This window comes from Vicugna pacos, chromosome 18 (genome assembly GCF_048564905.1).
Source record: "Vicugna pacos chromosome 18, VicPac4, whole genome shotgun sequence".
Lineage (NCBI taxonomy): Eukaryota > Metazoa > Chordata > Mammalia > Artiodactyla > Camelidae > Vicugna > Vicugna pacos.
This window is the reverse complement of record NC_133004.1, coordinates 22,431,134-22,451,309: the sequence shown is the minus strand read 5'-3', so window position 1 is coordinate 22,451,309 and position 20,176 is coordinate 22,431,134. Positions and strand designations below refer to the sequence as shown.

Here is a 20,176-nt window from a genome sequence, read left to right as displayed (position 1 = left end):
TCAGAAAAGTGAAAGATTTTATTCTGGGGAGAAATTGACAAAGATACTCATCTGTGATATGGGGGTGGGGCCAGGCTGCACTGGCCAGTGTCCCCCAAGGTGGCATGGACATTTAGGTCACCTGGGTCACCTGGGTTAGGAAGAGCTTGACCTCATTTGGACACAGTCCTTAGAGAAAGAAAAGAGAAGTCAGGTCCAGGAGGGGTCGCAGGTGAGGAGCTGGGGCGGGGTGGGAAGACTGGGGGACAATCGGGAAGGGGCAGGCACACAGTGTCCAGGACTCCTTTGACTGCCAGGCCCAAGGGCTCCTTCATGCCAGCACCCTGGCTCCTCCAGGGGGACCCCTGGGGCAGCTCAGTCCCACTCCACTCCCTGACTCGCTCCACTGTCCCAGTGGCCTGTAGTGGATGTTGGGGGGTGCCTATGCCCCAAAACCACACAGAGGGAAAATTTTTTTAGTCTTTGTGGCATGTGATAGAAATGTCAGGAGTACACAAGGGGTAGAGGGCGCGACTAGACAAGCTAGGGGATGGAAAGAGACAAAGAGAGAAGGTGAGAGGGTAGAGGAGGGACAAATAAACCATCCTGGGGGCAGAAACCACGCCAGGGTGCAGGACCGGAGAGGCAGGTGTGAGGGTTGCACTCTGCGCTCCGAGGCCGGCCACTGAACTGCCAAATCAGCACGCTTTGACCTCCTGCTTTGCCCTTTGTTCCACCAAGCTCGTGCTCAGTTAGCAAGGGAACCAAAGGACCAGAGAGACGCCAAACAGGGTGCAGGGCCCCAGTCCTCACAGGGACAGAGCAGTCCTGGAGGATTCTAGGCTGTTGCTCCAAGCGCCTCATGGATTAAACAGAAGTAAATACAAACAATCAGATTCTTTAAATATCCAATTCATAACGGTAATTACTGGTGGGAACAATCAACACAAAAAAGCATGCACGCAGTAAAATTTGGTTCCCATGAGAATGCTGGTCCTGGTAGAAATAATGGTCCCCAAAGAAAATGGACAGCAGCATTAGCTGTAATTGGAACGGGTTCTGATGAAATCATTTCAGCAAAATAAAAGGGAAAGTGTTTTTAAAACCACTTTAACTGTGTTGTGTTAAAAATTGGTCAAGGAATTAAATGGGTTTAATAGAGAATTCAGTTTCAAAAGCTGTGTTCCCCCCATGAAACAGCATGAGAAGGGTTGTGTTGTGTGTATTTATATGCAGGTGAAAACAGCCACTGGGTCAAAAAGAGTTCCTTATGGAGACCCCTCCCTTAAGTCCTTCCCCAGGCCAGGCTCAGGGCGTGGTCTCCGCCGGAGGCAGGGGTGGGAGGGGCGGGGAGGAGACGCAGGCGCTGTCGGGGCACAAGCCCAGGGCTCACCGGTTGGTGGGCTCCTTGGCGGACTGCGTGCTGGCTCGGAACTCGAGGCGCAGTGGCCTCAGGTGCCTGGCAGGCCCTGAGGCCGGCTGGGGATCCTGCAGGGACGGCATCGGCGGTGGCAGCAGTGGCAGGGGTGGCAGAGACGGTGGCGGAGCTGGCATCATCGAATGGGGGCCTGAAGCGGCTGATCCCATGCTGGCATGGGGAGGCAAAGCTGGGAGGGGCAGGAGAGACCCAGAATGTGTCCCAAGAACATTCTGGAGAGAGGCTGGCCTGATGGGGTCATCCCCACCAAGGAGAGACACCCCAAGACTCTACCTCAGCTCACCCAGTCCCAGGCACCCTACACTTCCTAGAGGAGGGGGCGTCAGCCCAAGATAAATGAAACCAGAGGTGGACTCTAAAGGAGAGCAGAGCACCTGAGGGGACACAGGCCATGGAGTCCAGGATCTGGGATTCCCCAGTTCAAGGTGGCTGGGCCTCAGCTTCCCCACTTTAAAAGGAGCTAGCTGTGCCCACCTCACCTGGGCGAGATAGGACTGGGTGAGATGTGGAAGGAGGAAGTGTACACTGTAGAGCGCTCAAAGATGCTGGGTACACGGTCATGTGAACCCGGGAAGCCATGAGCTCAGTCACTTCCAACCCAGCTCACGAGCCCTCCCTTATCCAACCCTTGCAGCCGGCTGGACACCTGGATGCTTGGGATGGTGCCTGGGCCAGGAAGCCTGGCTGAAGGGGAAGCTGGAGCCCAGGACTGCTGGAGGCCCTGGCCAGGGTGCTGGGTGCTGGGTGGGGGCCACTCAAGGGAACTTCACTGGCCCAGGTACAGGCAGAGAAGGTGAGAGATGGATGAGGTGGGGCAGGAGAGCCCCAGGCTGGGACTAGGGGCACCAGAGACCCTGCCAGAATCCCAGCTGGGCCAGGGAGGTGGGAGGCAGATACTCATGGGGGTAGATGGAGCCGAATAAGGCACTTGGGTGCACACCTTCATATGGGTTTCGAGCCGGGGGATGCAGAACCTTCACAGCTTAGTGAAAAAGAAAGGGGAAGAGACGGGGGTGGGGGTGGGCTCTGCCAGAATTCAGCCTCACCCTGGAGGCCCACGTCCTGTTCTCTGGCCCCTTCAAAAGCCCTTTCGCTCTGGTGGGACCCCCGCACTGCTGCCCCTACACTGTCTCTTCACACACCCAACCCCCACCCAGTTGTGCATGGAAGACCCTTTCTCACTCCCCACTTTCTTGAGTGTAAGGCTTCTGGAGGCTGAGATATTAGGAAGAGGCTTTTTGAAGGTAACTCCAGGTCAGGGAGGAAAGAGACAAAGTTACAAGAGAAATGCTGGCCTGGCGGGTCTGGCGGTTCTTTAAATATTCCCGCCACGGCCAGACTCCCGGAATACCCCCACCCTCACCTTCCTGCCCTTCAGCTTTTGTGTGTGCACATTTTTTGTTGTTGTTGAGCTAAAATTCACATAAAATTAACCAGGCAGAGTGAGCAATCAGTGGCGTTAAGTTCATTCACCAGGTTGTGCCACCACCATCTCCACCTGGTTCCAGAACATTTCATCACCCCAAAAAGAAACCCATACCCAGGAGGCAGTCACCCCCCATTCTCCCCTCCCCAGAGCCCCTGGCAACCACTGATCTGCTTTCTGTCTCTGGCAATTTGCCTGTTCTGGACACATTACAGGAGGGGTCACCTTATGTGGCCTTTGGGGTCTGTTTCCATCCTTTACTTTTGAATCCAAGGCGTCCCCTTCTCCCAGTCCAGCCAAGAATCACCATGACTGGCCATGCAGACCAAAGGCCAATGCATGAGTTGGGAACATGCTGGGAGGAGGAGGAGGAGAGGGGAGGGACTCCCAGGCGGCAGAGAAGGGCACAGGGGTCTGGACATGTTTCAGGGGCACAGAGCTCCTTCCCACGCAGGACCCTGACTGTTCCTTCTGCTTGGATGGCTGTGTCCTTCCCTGGCTGTCTCCTCATGATGTCCCTTTTCAGAGAGTCCTTCAGATCAGCTGCTCCACAGGGTCACCCCTCCACCCTATTATTCTCTCCCCCATTTCCATGTTTCATCTCATTCACTCGCTGAACTTACTTATTCATTTACATCTGAACATCCTTCATGGAGTCAAAACTCTAAGGGGGTAGTAACTCTATTTTGACCTCACCAGGTCTCCCCAGTGGCATCAAAAACACACCCGGCACCAAGGAGGGCTCAGGAGTGACCAGTTGAGTGACCAGGACCGTGTGGCAGCAGGAGGTGCCGCTCGGCTCTCCCTTTAAGAAGGAGCTGACCGTTCAGCTTTAAGGAGCACAGGAAGCTGACCACTTCCAGCTGTTGGCCCCTCCGGGGCTGTTAGCACTTCTGGCCAGTAGGGGAGCACAGGTCCTGGCCGTCTGCTGGGCAGTGTTCGCTTAGAAGCGCCCCACTAGGCTGGCCTGGACCTTGTCAGGTCTGCACACGGTCTGAGGGGCTCTCTGCCTGGCCCCACGTCTTTCCTCCTCTTTGTTAGTGCCTCCCCATCCCAGACCTCTTGTATCTCTAACTCTGTCTCATAGTCTGCACCCTGGAGCGCCCAGCTGACCACCCTGATTCCCCATTAGCCTTTGGGATCCATACAGCTTGGGTCACATCCCTTGAACCTGGGCTAAGAACTGCCTCCCGTGTGCTTTGTGGGTTTGGTGTAAGAGCAAATGGCCAGTTGAGAGTCACTCCCTGGCGCCCGCTCTGACTGCTGGTTGGCACCTGGACCCCTCCACAGAGGGGTAGCACCTGCTAACCAGCTGACTGATGAGACTGTCACATTCCTTCCCTTCAAGGTGAGGAATGTGGGCCTGGGATACAGGTTCAAAATCGAGAACCAGCAAGGCCTGGGAACCCAACTCTGAGCCAGCACTCTTCTCCAAGGCCCACAGACGCCGTGGACTACACAGGCCCAAACCCGAACCCACCACCTGACCCCAACACCTGCTCCTTCCAGCACCTCCTCCATGGCTCTCCCGCCTCTGCAGGAGCCAGAAGACAGGGAGCTGGGAGGCTCCTAACGGGAGGGGGCACTGGAGCCCTGGCAGATGAGAAGCATTCTCTAGGGCTTCCAGGTGGAGCTCACAGCACGTGCAAGAGGCCCCACGGTGGGGAAGAGCCTGGATCGTTGAGAGAGAGCAGTTGTGTGAGGGTGGAGGGAGCAGATGAGGCCGGAGGTGGGTGGCAAGGGGCCTGAAGATCAGCCAAGGAGTCTAGACTTGGGGGACAGTGCCCCCCAAGATGTCCCTGTCCTAATCCCCAGAACCTGTAAGTATGTCACCTGACACGGCAGAGGGGACTTTGGAGACGTGATCAAGTTAAGGATCTCGAGATAGGGAAGTGATCCTGGATTCTCTGGGTGGGCCCAATATAATCAAGGTCCTCAGGAGTGGAGGCCAGAGGGTCAGAGTCAGAGAAGGAGACATAAGGACGGAAGCTGAGGTCAGAGTGATGACTTAGAAGATGGCAGAAGGAGATGGGGCTGCAAGCTAAGGAATGCGGGAGCCCTCTGGAAGGAACCGGCCAGGAATCGGAGTCTCCCCTTGAGCCTTGGAAGGAACTAGCCCTGCAGATACCTCAGTTTTGGCCCTGTAAGACTCATTTTGGGTTTCTGACCTCCAGAATTAAGATAAATTTGGGTTGTTTTAAACTACTGTTTGTGGTACTCTGTTACAGCGCCATAGCACACTCATCTTGATGGGTTCCAGGCTGGGAGGGGACTGGTCAGAGCGGGTTTTAGGCCATTCATTGAATGCTGGTGAAGACAGCCCTGGGGGAGATGGGTGGAGAGGGGCAACGTCTGATGGATGACTGGAGATGAGGGTCAGGTGTGTAGAACATCCCAGCCCCTCCGCTGAGGGTGTGTTCCCAGCAAGCGGCTCTCACCTGCTCATCCGTGCAATGCCTCGTCAGCTGTTTCAGGGTGAAAGGAAGCAGAGCAGGGACTGGCAGGAGGTCGGGCTCATTAAATATTAGCCACCACTGTTATCCTGCCTGGTGACCCCAGAGCCCAGCCTGAGTCCCTCCTGACAGCATCGGAGACCAGGGTCCTGAAGCAGCCAAGCCTCATCCAGGAGGAGCTGTTAACATGCCCAGGGCCACATCTGTGCCCTAGGGAAGAACACAGTGTTCGATATGGTGTCCTCCCCTCCTAGACCAGGGAGTGGGTTGAATGGCAGCCCCCAAAAGACATGTACCCCTGGAACCTGTGAATGTGACCTTATTTAAAGAAAGGTTTTTGCAGATGAGATTAAGTGAAAGATCTTGAGATGAGGGCATCTGGGTTAAGCTGGGCCCTAAACCCAATAAGAGACAGAAGACGAGGAGATCCAGGGCGAAGGCAGAGACTGGAGTGATAGGGCCACAAGCCCAGGGATGCCTGGAGCCCCAGAAGCTGGAAGAGGCAGGAAGGATCCTCCCAGGGCCTTTGGAGGGAGGACAGCCCTGTCAACACACTGATTTTGGATTCTGGCCTCCTGAACTCATTTCTTTTGTCTTAAGCTGCCTGGTTCGTGGTCATTTGTTGCAGCCCCAGGACACTAAAGCAGGGCACTGACTTCTTTGTCCAGCACCCTCAGCGAGAGTCACCTTTCCTTTTCTTATGTGTCTTATATTCTCAAGTTAATGGGGGCAAAGCGGGGTGAGGAAGGATACTACAGGCAGAAGTTAACCCTCTGGCCACCTTGGGGCTCCTGGACCAGCCCCATTAGCACAGTGTGCGGAACCCCTCTTCCCAAAGGGGGAAAATCTCAAAGGGGCAGGCAGAGAAAGTACCCCTTTTGGTGCTGCTGACCCAGTGCTGGAGCTGAGTCCTTGCATCCCCAGTAGAAGAGAACTAGAGTGGGGGCTGCAACACTGCAGCAAGCAGAGCGACTGATTCCAATGTGTCCCCCAGCCCAACCCTCCTCCACCCATGACAGTTAGGACACAGGCCACCAGGGTCTGTCCATGTCTCTTCCTCATCACGCCCAGCCCAGCCTAATCTTCCCACTCCAGGTAGACTTACCTTCCTGAGTTCCTGTGACTGCCTTCCACCCACCACAGGGCCTTTGCACTGCTATTCCCACCACCTGGACCGCTCTCCTCCCACCTGACCCCCTCATCTAGCTAAGCTTATCCCCTCCTCAGAGGCCTCAGGAGAGCAGTCCAGGGCCTCCTTCTTGGACCAGCATACCTTGTCACAACTCTCCCACCACTGCCCAGTATTCCTTCTTTGGGGAGGCCGACTGGCACCCCTCCCCAGCATCCTTTTCCACATGCTGTTCTGATGCAGCATCTGGCATACAGTAGAATCCCATTTTTGCATGTGGCTGTGTGAGGACTCCCCCCTAGTCAGGGACGTTGCCATCTCTGGGTCTCATCTGCATTGCAATGGGCCTCAGGCTGCCCAGCAAAAGCAGGACACCCGGGCAGGCCTGACACCCCTCACCTGCCAGCTCCTTCTCCATGCCAGCCACCGGCCATATCTTGTCCTTGTTGCTCATTCGGCCCTTGTACAGGATGCCGTCCACTCCCAGGATGTCTACCTCGGCCTGTTGGACGGCCCAGGCCCCAGGTCAGGGAGCGTCCTCCAGTCTCTCCGGTACACAGAGGCAGGCAGGGCCCGGCCTCCCCCGGGGTCGCCTGCCACCAGGGGCTGCGGCCTGACTCACAGTGTCATAGTCCAGCAGCTCGGGGTCCCCGTAGGGGTAGAGTGTCGACAGTTCACACGACTTGAACTTGAGGTTGGTGTCGTTTCCAGGGCCATCACCCCAGTCCTGCTGAGAGCCCAGCGAGCCCAGGCACTCCTCCTGGGCTCCCACATTCTGGAGCTTCTGCAGCTGCTGCTGCTCCCTGGGGCCGGGCAGGGGCGTCAGCAGCCACCGGGAGATCCCTCCACCCCAGAGGAGCCTCAGGTAGGGTCCGAGGGCCTGACCATTAGCAAGAGAAGACTGGAATTTCTTCCAGCTTGAGTTTGGGTGATGCAGCCAGGCAGGCCTGGGGCCTGGTGGGTGGATACAGACAGGCACCATGGGGGCAGAGGCAAAGAACTGAGACCTGTGTTCCCCCAGAAATGAAGCCCTGGTCTGGCCTCATCTCAAGGAGCCAGGCAAGGGAAGGTGGGGGCGTCAGGCACAGACCCCACATCTCTCCCCTCCGTGTGGCTGTGGCTGCTGCTCAGCATCACTCCCTCACCTGGCCAGACGCACCCTCAGGCCTGGGTGCAGGAAGCACCCATGAAGCCCCGGGACGTCAGTAGGATGGGGTGGAGCTGGGGCCCAGGGAGCCAGCCTGGCACGGTGGAAACCCGCAGGCTTAGGGCCCAGCTACCCACAGGCTTAGGGCCCAGCTCTGCCACTTACTAGCTGTGACCTGGGGCAGGCTGCTGAAGTTCTCTGAGCCTTAGTTTGTTCAACTGTGAAATGGGGTGATAGTAGAATGACCTCTAAGGGAAGGTATAAGGATTCAGCGAGGTCAAGTCTGTCAAAGCGTTTAGCCTGCCTGGCCACAGCAAGCCTCAAGGGTTGTGACTCACTTTTCCCAGCGAGAAGCAGGAAGCAGGCCTACCAACCATAGCTCACAAGGGGGTGTGGGATTTAAGTGAGAGACCCTCCCCTAACAGTTCCTGGCCCATTATGGACGCCCGATAAAAGTGTCCGTTCCTCTCCCCATGGTCATTTCATGAGCCCGCCTGCGGCTCCACCACCTGGACATCTCCCTTGCAGATGGCGGGCAGTGCCCTGGGACAGTCATCTGGGGGCTGGAGTTTATGTCTCTGCCGGTGCCTGGGTTCCTGGGTGACCTCTGAGGGGCGGACCCCCCCCCCGCTCACCTCATCTGTTGCTGCTGCAGGTACTCGTGGCTGTTGGCACTGGCTGGCTGCCGTCGCGACAGCAGGTGGGCATTGCGGATGGTGATGAGATGCCTGTGGAGGACAAGAGTTAATTGGGTGGCCTGCGCGGCCACCTCCTCCAGGAAGCCCACCCTCAATCACAGCCTTCCCTCCAGAAAGGTCCATGGCACAGAGCCCGCTATGCCTTTTTGTAAGTCATAAAGAACAACTGTTCTGACTATAAAAATAAAAATCAGAACAGATGAATCCTAGAAACAGGATGCAGATTGGAGACTGCTAGGGGCCGGAGGGAGGGGGACAGGGAGGACTGCCGACGGGCATGGGGTGTCCTTCTGGGCGGACGGAAAGGTCCTGGCATTAGATTGAGAGAGTGGCTGCACAGTACTGTAAAGGTACTAATGCCACTGAACTGTTCACTTTAAAACGCTTAATTTATATTACACGCATTTTACCTCAATACAAAAAATAAAAATAGTGGGAGAGTATAGCTCAGTGGTAGAGTGCACGCTTAGCATGCCTGAAGTCCGGGGGTTCAATACCCAGTACCTCCATTAAAAAAATTTTTAAATAAATACATAAACAAACCTAATTACCTCCTCCCCTTAAAAATTATTAAAAAGATAAAATAAAAACAAAGATAAAGTAAAACATCAGGCTTTGGAGGAGCTGGAGCTGTTCTACATCTTGATCGGAGTGGTGGTTCCCAAGGTGTGTACACATGTGAAAACTCGCCAGGTTGTATAATAAATGTTTGTGTACTTTGCTGTATGTATGTTAAGCCACAATAAAAATGTAGAGTAATGCGTATTGATTGTCAGCATTTTAGAAAGTATAGAAAAGCACAAAAAAACGAGGAAAGCACTGTAACCACGTGACAAGTAATTTGATATGTGTCCTTCCAGCATTTTTCCATGTTTATTTTTTTTAACAAAAGTAGGATCATAACACACATCCCAGTTGGGTTTTCTCCTTTAAGTGATTGCAAACATTCTTCTAGGTCATTCAATATTCTTCCATGACTGTGCCATCCAATGTGGCAGCCACGGGCCTCATTTAAATTATTTAAATGAACTAAATTAAAGTAAAATTAAACATTTAGTTTCTCAGCCACATTGGCCATCTTTCAAGCACTCGCCAGCGGCTACTGCACTGGACAGTGCAGCTACGGAACATTTCCACATCTCAGAGGGTCTGTGTGAGGTGGGCCTCTACAACTCACCCTACTGGCTGATGTGAATGTACTGTGACTCATTAACCACTTCAGATCGTTTCCTTTCTTCTTCTTTTTTAAAAAATATTATAAATAATGATACAACCAGATATCTGTGGTTTAAAAGAAGAATTCTGGACATAGCTCCCAAGCCTCTCCATGCACATGGACGGGTGTGGGGTGGTGAGCTTCACCGGCCACCAGGAACAGGCCAGCCATGCAGAGGCCGCGCGTGCTGCAAGGTCGTGGCTCTTAAACCACCATTGGAGTGTTTGGTGGTTCCTCAAAAAGCTAACCATAGAGTTACCATATGACTCAGCACTTGCATACTAAGGTTTATGCTCAAAAGAACTGAAAACACGGGTTCAAACAAATACAGGTCCACACAGGTTCCCAGCAGCACTGTTCACAAAAACTTAAAGGGGGAAACAACCCAAATGTCCCTTAACGTGTAAATGGATCAACACAATGTGGCCGGTCCACAGAATGGAAAATTATTCAGCCATAAAAGGAAATGAAGCGCTGACACACGGGACAACATGAATGAACCTTGAAAATGTGATGGTCAGTGAAAGACGCCAGACACGAAAGCGATATAGTGTATGGTTCCATTCATATGAAACGTCCAGAGTGGGCCAATCCACGGAGACAGAGAATAGACTGGTGGTCGTCAGGGGCCGGAGGAGGGGAATAAGAGTGAGTGCTGATGGGTCTGGGGTTTCCTCTGGGGAGATGAAAACAGTTTGGAATTAGAGGTGAATGTGCACTAAATCGCACTGGATTGTTCACTTTAAGACGGTTGATTTTATGTTACATGAATTTCACCTCAATAAATAAACAGAAGTATTAAACCATAAAAATATGTGTAAGGAAGCCCCGCCAAGTTCAGCTTTTCCTGTTTCCTTCCATCTTTTTCCTCTTGGAGCCAACTCCATCCCTGGACACAGAAGGTACCCGACACGGCTGGTGAAGAAAGATGCCAGTACCTTGCCCAGGGCGGGGAGCTAATGACATGATGCATACAGAACCCCACAGGCACCGCAGGGTTTAGAGGGTGAGGGAGGAATCCAGATGGGAGGGGTGGACCCAGGTGACCCCTAGGGGAACTTACGGGCCAGTCATCATTTCCACAGGCCGATCGCAAGAGATGCATTTCACCCGCTCAAACAGTTTCCTGGAAGACACCCAGGTCCATCAGCTGCCACACCGGCCAGGCCCTAAGGGCCAGCCCTGCCCCAGGCAGTGTTTGGAGGAGGCTACAGGTCCATCTGGGCCTCAGGGCTGGGGCTTCCCGCCATATCCTACTCCCACTGGCCCAGCCTGGCTCAGCTCAGCTCTGCTGGCCCCTGCTGACTCCCATCTGCAGCCGCCTGGGGCTGCAGTGAGGGATAAAAGTGTGTGTAGTTTATCTCCTCACCCCAAACACAATGGAGGGCTTTAAAACAGGGTGGACATGGGGGAGCAGGAAGGGTGATCTGAGGACAGGACCCCGCCTCCCCCAGGAACATTGAGTCCCTCTGCCTGAGGCTCTGTCTGAATGACTGGAGGCCTCACTCTGGTCCAGATCTGCCCAGGCTCCCTGTGTGGCCTCACATGGCCTCTTCCCTCTCTAAGCCTCAGTTTCCTCTTTTGTAGCCAAAGGGCCTTGGAGCACATGCTCATCTGGAGTCCCCTCTGCAGCCAAGGCCAGAGCTGCCCACTTCTGACTCCCTGGATGCTCTCAGCCCCATCCCCCGCCCCACCCCCTTTCCCTGGGTCCACAGTTCCGGAATCATTCCTTCCAGAATCCGCTGGGATACCCCTGTCATTTCCTCTCAGGAGACAGGGACTCCCCGGCCTCTGGGAGCTGCACCCCTACCCAGGAGGGGCTCACTTCCTAAAGCCAGCAGCACTGTCGGGGTCAAATCGGAGGCCTTCAATCAGCAGCTTCCTGACTACTTTCCAGACCTCGTCCATGTCCTTCTTTAGATCATCCAAATCACTGTGAACCAGCTGCAAACGGCCAAAGGGAAGAAAAGAGTATTAGTCAGTTAATTCACACCTTGCCTCACTCCAGAAAAGGACTTGCAGCAACCTGCAAAGCTCCATAGAGTGTAACAAGATTAATCAAGAAAAGTGAGGGAGTTGAGAAAAGGGAGAAAGACAACGCTTGGGTTAAGGCTCATACCCTTCATGCCTGTCTTGCTGTAGGGGAGCCGCACAGTGAGCGTCCCAGAAGCCAAGGCAAGGAAACACCATCAGTTACTGCCTCCAAAAAATAAACCACCCCTACTGCTTAAGTGCAGGCCTGCAGGCCTACAGGCCTGAGAAATATTTTCCTGATGGTTCCAAGATGCCTGATCTTCACACATTCAACACATATTTATTGAGGGTAAAGTATACATTCAAGAAGGGGGCAGGGTAAAGCTCAGTGACAGTGCATGCCTAGCATGCACAAGGTCCTGGGTTCAGTCCCCAGTACCTCTATTAAAAAAAAATTAGGTAAATAAATAAATACACCTAATTACCTTCTCCCAGCAATTAATGGCTTCTAGCACATTCACAAGTTGTGCAACCATCACCACAATCAATTTTAGAACATTTTCGTTATTCCCAAAGAAGCTTCATACCCAGTAGAAGTCACCCTTCATTTCCTCCCAAACCCTTAGGTATGGGCAATCACTAATCTACTTTCTGTCTCTATGGATTTGCCTCTTCTGGACACGCCACATAAATGGAATCACACAATCTGTATCCTTTTGTATCTTTTTTTTTCCCAGCATCAGGTTTTCAAGGTTCATCCATGTTGTAGTGTGTATTGGTACTTCACTCCTTTTCATGGCTGAATGATATTCCACTGTACAGACAGGCCATGTTTCGTTTATTTATTCATCTGTTGATGGACATCTGGGTAGTTTCCACTTTGGGGCCACCATGAATAATGCTGCTGTGAACGTTTGCTTTGTGGGAGCTGCTTTCGTGTCCCTGGGGTGTTTACCTAGTGCTGGGCCATATGGTGACTCTATGCCTAACTTTTGAGAAACTGCCAGACTGTTTCCCTTGGTGGGACTTTTGAATTTTGAAAGTGCCCAGATTTTGGTCTCTAACCACCATTCCTCACAGAAGGAACCAAGAATCCACAAAGAAATGGCTGATTCGGGTCAAGGAAGGGACTAGTTGAAGATGAGCCTGGAACATCTTGTCAGTTAAGAAAGCAGGACAGCTTTTCAAGACAAAGGGTCATGTCCAAGGGCTCAGGGGCCAGCTCTCAGGCCTAAAATGAGACCATGTGAGTGACAAAGTAGTAACTTAACTGACTGAACAAACTGAATATATAAAAACCCATGATTCATGGTGACACCTACAAAAAAAGTAAAAAAAAATAGAAAATTTCATTTGCCGCCATGTATTAGAAGTGGCTGCACCGATGCCTTACCCTGGAAACTGGTAATTAAAGGAGAGAACCCATCATTGTTCCCGTCTTTCCTGCAAGAAACAGACTTCAGGGTGATCAGCTCAAGCTAATGAGGGAAAGCTCTTCTTTACAGATTTCAAATATAGGAGCAATGCTAGGGTTAGAAAAATAGCCATTTGGGGGGAGGGTGTAGCTCAGGGGTAGAGAGTGTGCTTAGCACACACGAGGTCCTGGGTTCAATCCCCAGTGCCTCCATTAAAATAAACAAACAAACAAACAAACAAACAAACCTAATTACCTCCACCCCTCCAAAAATTTCTTTTTAAAAATTAAATAGAGCAGGGCTCAGCAAGTGTTAAAAAAATAATAATTTTTTAAAAAAGATTCTTTCCCCCAATTACCTATTTCAAAACCTTTTTTTCTATTTCAAAAACTTTTAAACCTACAGAAAGGTTGCAAGAATAGTCCAAACAACTCTTATATATCCACTTAAATTCACCGATTTTTTAACATTTTGCCATGTTTTCTTTATCTATGCATATGTATGTGTGTATTTGTTTGTTTCCTGAACCATTTGAGAGTTCACTGCAGACATCACAATATATCACTCCTACAAAACGTTAAACATAGCTATGACCCAGCAATTCCCCTCTTGGGTATCTACCCAAAAGAAGTGAAAACAGGTGTTCAAATAAAAACTTGTACATGAATGTTCAAAGCAGCGCTCTTCACAATCGTCAAAAGTTAGAAACAACCCAAGAGTCCACCAACAGATGGATGAATAAACAGAATGTGGCCTATCCATTTGACAGAATATTATTCAGCTGTAAAAAAGAAATGAAGTTCTGATTCATGCTACAACAAAGATGAACCTTGAAAACATGATGCTGAGCGCAAGCCAGACACAAAACGTCACACAGCGTATGATCTGTTCATGTGCAATGTCCAGAATAGGCAAATCTATAGGGACGAGAGTAGATTAGTGGCTACCAGGGGCTGGGGGAGTGGGGAGTGAGGAGTGACTGATTAATGGGTCTGGAGTTTCCTTTTGTGGGTGATGGAAATGTTCCAGAACTTGATAGAGGTGGTGTTTGCACAACACTGTCAATGTACCAAATGCCACGGAATTAGTTACTTTAAAATGATTTTTTTCTTTTTTCTTTTTTTGGTGGGGGGAGTAAATAGATTTTATTTATTTATTTAATTCTTTTTTAATGGCGGTACTGGGGATTGAACCCACGGCCTCGTATATGCTAAGCATGTGCTCCACCACTGAGATATACCCTCCCCCACTACTTTAAAATGATTAATGCTTAATTTTACATCGTGTGAATTTTTACCACAATTAAAAATACACAAAGAAAAGAAAAGCAATGAGTATTGAATTACTTAAAACAACAACCAACCAAAACTACCAAAAAGCCTCCAATTAGGGAAAAAAATTCAAACACATAGAGAAGTGAAAAGACTAGAACCATGAACCCCCAAATATCCACTATCTAGATTTAATAACTATTAACACATTGCTATATCTGCCTTATTTTCTTGATGGAGTGTTTTTTTTTTAAGTTACAGAAGTCATGGCATTTCACTCAAATATTTTAGCAATTTTTAGCAACTGCAACACTGTTATCACATCTAACATGAGGAACAGTCATTCCCGACTTTGATCTAATTCCCAGCCCATTTGCAGAGTGCAGCCCCTGAACCAGGAGACAAGGAAAGTCGCATTGTGTGTTTGCCTTTGGTTATTTTGCCTCTTGACACTTGGTTAATCTAGAACAGTCTCTGTCCCACTTTTTTCCACCCTGCTGTTGAATTATTAGGAAAAAAAAAAAGGTCAGTTGTTCCGTAGATAATTGAGTTACAGCTGTAATTCTGCTTTGATGTGTGTGATTTTGTGATGAATGTGTCCCTTATCTGTTTTTCTTATTGTCACACCCTCAAGTGACAAGCATCGGAAGTACCCAATACATGCTTGAAGAGTGAATAAATCCTTATTTTACAAATGAGAAAACCAAGGCTTGGTGAGGTTCTATAACACAGGGTGTGCTGCTGCTTGTGGAGGGGCTGGGACTCAAACCCGGTCCTGCCTGATTCTAAATCCAAGCTCTCTTGTTCATACCAGCCTGTATGTGGCTGCAGGAACCACACAACACTGATATGATTGGCCAGACTGTTTCTAGTGCTCTATTGCATGCAACAAATTCAGGGAGGGGCTGTGACTCAATATGTGATTATCAATATTTCCCCAGGGTCTGGCTCCTCACAGGCGGTCAGTAAATGATGAATGAACACGTGAATGACCAGCAGGACACCCTTCCACCCCACCACACCCTTTTGCTTGCCCAGAGTGGAGCAATATGGTAGTTGGCCTCCAAGGCCCTCCACTTGAATAGGGCTGGTGTGTAACCAACAGGATATTACAAAAATGATGGAGTGTGACTTTGTGGCTGGGTGGTCCCCTCTCACAGTGAATAGGGCTGACCTGTGTAACCAACAGGATATTACAAAAATGATGGAGTGTGACTTTGTGGCTGGGTGGTCCCCTCTCATAGTGAATAGGGCTGACCTGTGTTACCAACAGGATATTACAGAAATGATGGAGTGTGACTTTGTGGCTAAGTCAAAGAAGGGGTTGCAGCTTCTGTCTTGCTTTCTTGGACCATGTGCTCTCAGGGGACCACTCACTGCTATGGTGCGAGGCCACTCAAGCAGCCCTAAGGAGGCATCCACGTGATGAGGAAGTGAGGAGTCTTGCCCACAGCCATGTGAGGGCACCATCTTGAATGTGGCTCCTTCAGCCCCAGTCAGGCCCTCAGATGATGGCAGCCCTGACTGGAAGACATCCTAATTGCTCCCTCATGGGACATCCTGAGCCACCCAGCTAAACCACTCCCCAATTCTTGACCCTCAGAAACTGTGAACATTTGCTGTCTTAAGGGGCTATCTTTCTTATAGTTTGTTATGCAGCAAGTGATAACTAATACAGGAGTACTCACCTTGGTGCGTATGTCCTTGCCCAGCTCTTCCACAGCCTTCTTCCAGTCATCCTCATTGGCCACGACCCTGAACAGCATGCCCTGAATCATCTCATTCAGCTCCATTGCCACTGTGTCCAGGTCAGCCCGGCTTGCCTTGCTTGCCAGGGCACTCCGGTCAGCTTTCTAAAGAGAGATGGGACTCAGGGAGGCAGGGTGGCAGGGGTGGGAACAGCAGGAGGCTGCAGGAGATCAGATCACTTTGGTCATTTTTTCTAGTTTGGGGCCCTGGACACCTAGCCTTGGGTCTGTGTTGGCTCAAAACAACTGTGAGACCTAAGCCAAGTTCTTCCTGTGATGGAGAAGTTGGTGCATGGTTTTTAAGTTCACATAACAAATTGTCACTAATCCTGAATTACTAAAAATAGGAATTGATGGGACAACTTTTGAGAAATTCTCCCAATCTTTCTATACAACAAAGTGGAAGGAAACTCTGCAAGTCTGTCTGCCTGGCTTTGTCTTGGATGGATGAGTCCGTCTCCCTCCGTGGGAGAGCTGGGGCTTGGGGGGAAGCGGGGGGAGAGGAATCTCTGCTCACTCACCTCTTTCAGCTCCTGCTCCATCACACTTTTGTCTGCCTTGTACATTTCTAGGTTTCTGATTTGAGAATGGACAATCTGAGAACAGAAGCAGAGGGCATGTCAGCTGTCCTCGGAAGCCCTGAGGATAGCATCTCCCTCCCACATCCACCCTTGCTGCGTGCCAGGAAGGGAAAACAGGGCCAAGTGGGCAGCAGCTGGGTGGTGCATTGGGAGGCTTGGGCTCCAGGGCCCCAGGTGCCCAGATCAGAAGGGAAGGAACATGGGACTTGAGACAAGCTGTCCCCTTGGAGATGCCATCATAGAGCTTTGCTACACAGGAAAGAAAGGAAGACCTGAGGAAGGAAAGCACAAACCAGTGTGGATGCTTTGGGTCCCTAGACATTTAAGGCAAGTGCATCTCTTCTGATCTGAAATGGGGTGGAGTCCCTGTGACAACGACAGTCTATTCATCAATCAGTGCGACTTCTATGCCACACATGCTGTGCCCCATGTCAGGGAAACCCCTTATTTATTTCCCATCCCCATGACTCCATGAAGAACCAACTCCCTCCATTAATTCTGCCCTCTCTCCATTTACTGGACCCTCCCTGCTGACCTGCTTGGGAAGAGGCTCACAGTCACTAGACCATGTCCCCAGCAGGTAGGGTCACTTTTCTTGCAAAGCTGGAAGCAGTCTTCTACTTTTCCCTTCATAGCTGGTCTCCTTTTCACCCCTAGAAACAGAACTTCCAACTTTTAGTTGGCAGCTGGCATCCCAGAATCGTAACTATATTTCCCAATGTCCCTTATAGCTTGTGTGACCACTGAGGTGTAAATGAAAGTGGGTAGATGTCCTCTTCACCACTGGCTGGAATGCAGAGTTAATGACCGGACCACCAAGAGCCATCTTGGGCCATGAGGTGACCTTGTGACTGGAAGTCATATACCATGGAGTTCTATACCAGCTCTGAGCCTCTTGAATGTAAAGGAGGAATACATTTATGCCCTGTTCAAGTCAGTTATTTGGGGGGGTTTATGTTATCCAAAGTTGAACCTAATTCTAATTAATGCAAAGTTCCTTCACGTCCACCTTGCCCACAGGTGGGTCCCTAGGTCTAGGATGGGTGGTGGAGTTATGGAAGGAAGCTCCTGCTTTGGCCTTGCATCAGGCTGCCTCCTCCAACCCCACATTTGCAGGGGGCCCTGACCTTTTGGAGTCAACATTAATACTTAGACCCTCACTTGGCTCTTTCTAGTTAAAATCTGAAATAAAGACGAGCGATTAGCCCGGACTCTCCAAATTCCACTGCCAGGGCTACCCGTGTATGGAGTTGACTAAGTCTCCCCCAAAATTCATACCCACCCAGAAACTGTGAACATGGCCTTATTTGGAAATAGATTTTTGCAGATGTAATTAGTTAAAATGCGGATTAGGGTTGGCCACGTGGATAAGGAGGCTATGTGCAGACACAGATGCACGTATGGAGAAGGCGGCCATGTGACGACAGAGGCAGAGACTGGAGTGATATGTCCACAAGCCAAGGAACGCCAGGAGCCACCAGAAGCTGGAAGAGGCTGGAAGGATCCTCCCTTAGAGCCTTCAGACAGAGCAAGGCCCTGCCAGCACCTTGATTTGGGGCTTTTAGCTTCCAGAACTGTGACAGAGCATGTGTCTCTTATTTCCAGCCACCCGGTTTGTGATCATCTGTTACAGTAGCCTCAGGAAACTGGTCTACCCAGTAAGCGGCAGCATGGGGCTTCAACCCCAGGCCTGTCTAACCACAATAGCAAGCTGCCTCCCAGCCAGCTGGTTACTTTGCCTGAGTCTGTTTCCTCCTCTTTCAAATGGCATCCATACCACTCTCCTCCTGAAGATGCTGAGGGGACTAGACACGGCATCTCCCTAAAAGAGTCAGCATTCGACACTCATCAGCTATTGTATCGGTCCCCTCCTGCGCCAAGCCAGAGCCCTGGATACAACCGTTTGTTTCAAGAATGGCTTTGTTGTGCAGTCTCTGGCTCATAAGAGATGCCTGTCCACTTGCAAAAGGCAACGTTCTCATGTTATTTGAGCCAGTAAGAGAGTTCTGTCCTCACTCATCTTCCTGCTGGGTTCTTAGTGGGAAACACTCCAAGAGAAGCACTCTGAGGTGAGGGAAGTGCTTCCATCTTGACTGGGTGGTGCTGACATGTGTATAAAGAGGCAAAAATGAATTGAGCTCTTATACCTCAGGCCTGGACGTCTTACTGTGCATAAATTGTACTTCAGTTAAAAACAGATTCTACCACTCCAGCGCGAAAAACACACAGGGCCTGGGCAGTGTCTGTCTTGGCGACCGCTGTGTCGCCAGGCCCCGGAAGGGTGCCTAGCCCAGAGCGAAGGCTCCATGCCGTTGGCTGAATGACTCAGGGAGTGCATGAGGATTTCTCCTACCACCTGTTACACCCAGAACACTTTCTCCCAGGCATCCAGGTAAAACAGTGACAGTCCCCAAGGCTGGGACAGAACCAGGGCCCAGATGTCTGCCCTCCCTCCTTTCTGTCCTGCGAGGACTTCAAGGGGCTGCTGATCTCTGGCAGCCCACACTCACTTAAGAACTATTTAATGAAGTGTGTTGTATACAAAGCCCCATTCCAGGTCCTTCCAAGGCTCACTTTTATAAACAATCAGTTCTTGCTGGCACAAGGGGCAGGAAGGAAGTCTGGACAAAGGCCGACTTGGTCCATTTGGCCTGTTTGGCCAAACTCCTCTTGAGTTTCTCTCAACGAGTGACGGCTCCTTGGAGGCAGATTCTGACCTCCTCCTCCTCTGTGTAGGGTGGGACATAGTGCTGGACACACATCAGACGTGGTGAACGAACTGGCTCCAGTCTCCGTCCAGGAAGGACACCAATAGGTCCCTAGGACACGGCAACCCGGCCTCTCTGAAGAGCAGCAGCTAAATGAGGGCTCAGAGTTGGCAGGAGACGAAGCAGTTCCTGATCCTGCACTCACAAAAGTCTGAGCCTGTAGCTGTGTATCCTGCGCCCACACGTGGCCCAGGGGCTGCCCCTGCTTAGGTCGGAAATTGGTTCCCCTTTGATGAGCTCTTTTCCTGTCCAAATTGCCCTGTGCGCACTAGCCTGATTATGCTGTGTAACGATCTTGGGAGGGGGAGCTGTGCCCTCCCCTTTTGCTGCCCGCATCCTAATGCATCCCACCAACAGCCCTCTGACTTGGAATCAGAAGCCCCCCCGTGGAAACCACCTCAGGTGGACCTGTTTGGGATTTTTGTCTCTTCAGATGCTGGGGGGAAGGTCATCTCCTCCCACTGGGAATGACTTTAATCCTTTCTCCAAAGGTCTGGGACACCCCTGGGACAAGGCACAGACTGGACTGGTCCTGTGGACTGTCAGGCCAGGGTCATCCAGCCAGCTCAGCGAGCCCACGGGGCACAGTGTCTGGTTGAGTGAGCCCCTGGTGGGCGCTCTGCACCCGTCCTCACATTTATCACCAGAACTCTGCTGCTCTGGGAAGGCCCTGCAAGTGTGGTTTAGGGGAAACGACCTGGTTTATGGGAAAGGTCATGAAAGTACCAGTTGGCTCAAGAAATCCTCTTATTCATTCATTGGTTCATTCAGCACATTATGAGCCTTCACTTCGCACCAGGCACCCTTCTAGGGGCGGCTGACTCCAGCGGTGGGGGAGACAGATACTGCTCAGGACCCTTGTTTAAGTGTGGGAGTAGAGGTGGGGTGGTGGGATTTGGTTGTTTTTCATGGAAGTGTAATTTACACACAGTA

General features: G+C 51.1%; 1 protein-coding gene across 3 annotated transcripts in view; it reads right to left on the bottom strand.

Annotated features, from left to right (window-relative positions):
- Window positions 1-20,176, bottom strand: part of C18H16orf96 (chromosome 18 C16orf96 homolog) — a 34,879-nt gene continuing 14,703 nt past the window's right edge. For 2 of the 3 annotated variants that reach the window (XM_072942599.1, XM_072942601.1), the window contains 9 exons: window positions 16,416-16,490; window positions 15,835-15,999; window positions 11,312-11,430; window positions 10,550-10,612; window positions 8,208-8,300; window positions 7,048-7,228; window positions 6,825-6,927; window positions 1,373-1,586; window positions 1-168 (listed from right to left, as the gene is read on the bottom strand). In XM_072942599.1, the coding sequence (XP_072798700.1) occupies window positions 153-168; window positions 1,373-1,586; window positions 6,825-6,927; window positions 7,048-7,228; window positions 8,208-8,300; window positions 10,550-10,612; window positions 11,312-11,430; window positions 15,835-15,999; window positions 16,416-16,490 (1,029 nt within the window). In that variant the 3' untranslated portion in view covers window positions 1-152. The remainder of the gene's footprint in view (window positions 169-1,372; window positions 1,587-6,824; window positions 6,928-7,047; window positions 7,229-8,207; window positions 8,301-10,549; window positions 10,613-11,311; window positions 11,431-15,834; window positions 16,000-16,415; window positions 16,491-20,176) is intronic. The other variant, XM_072942600.1, reaches the window with a different exon arrangement.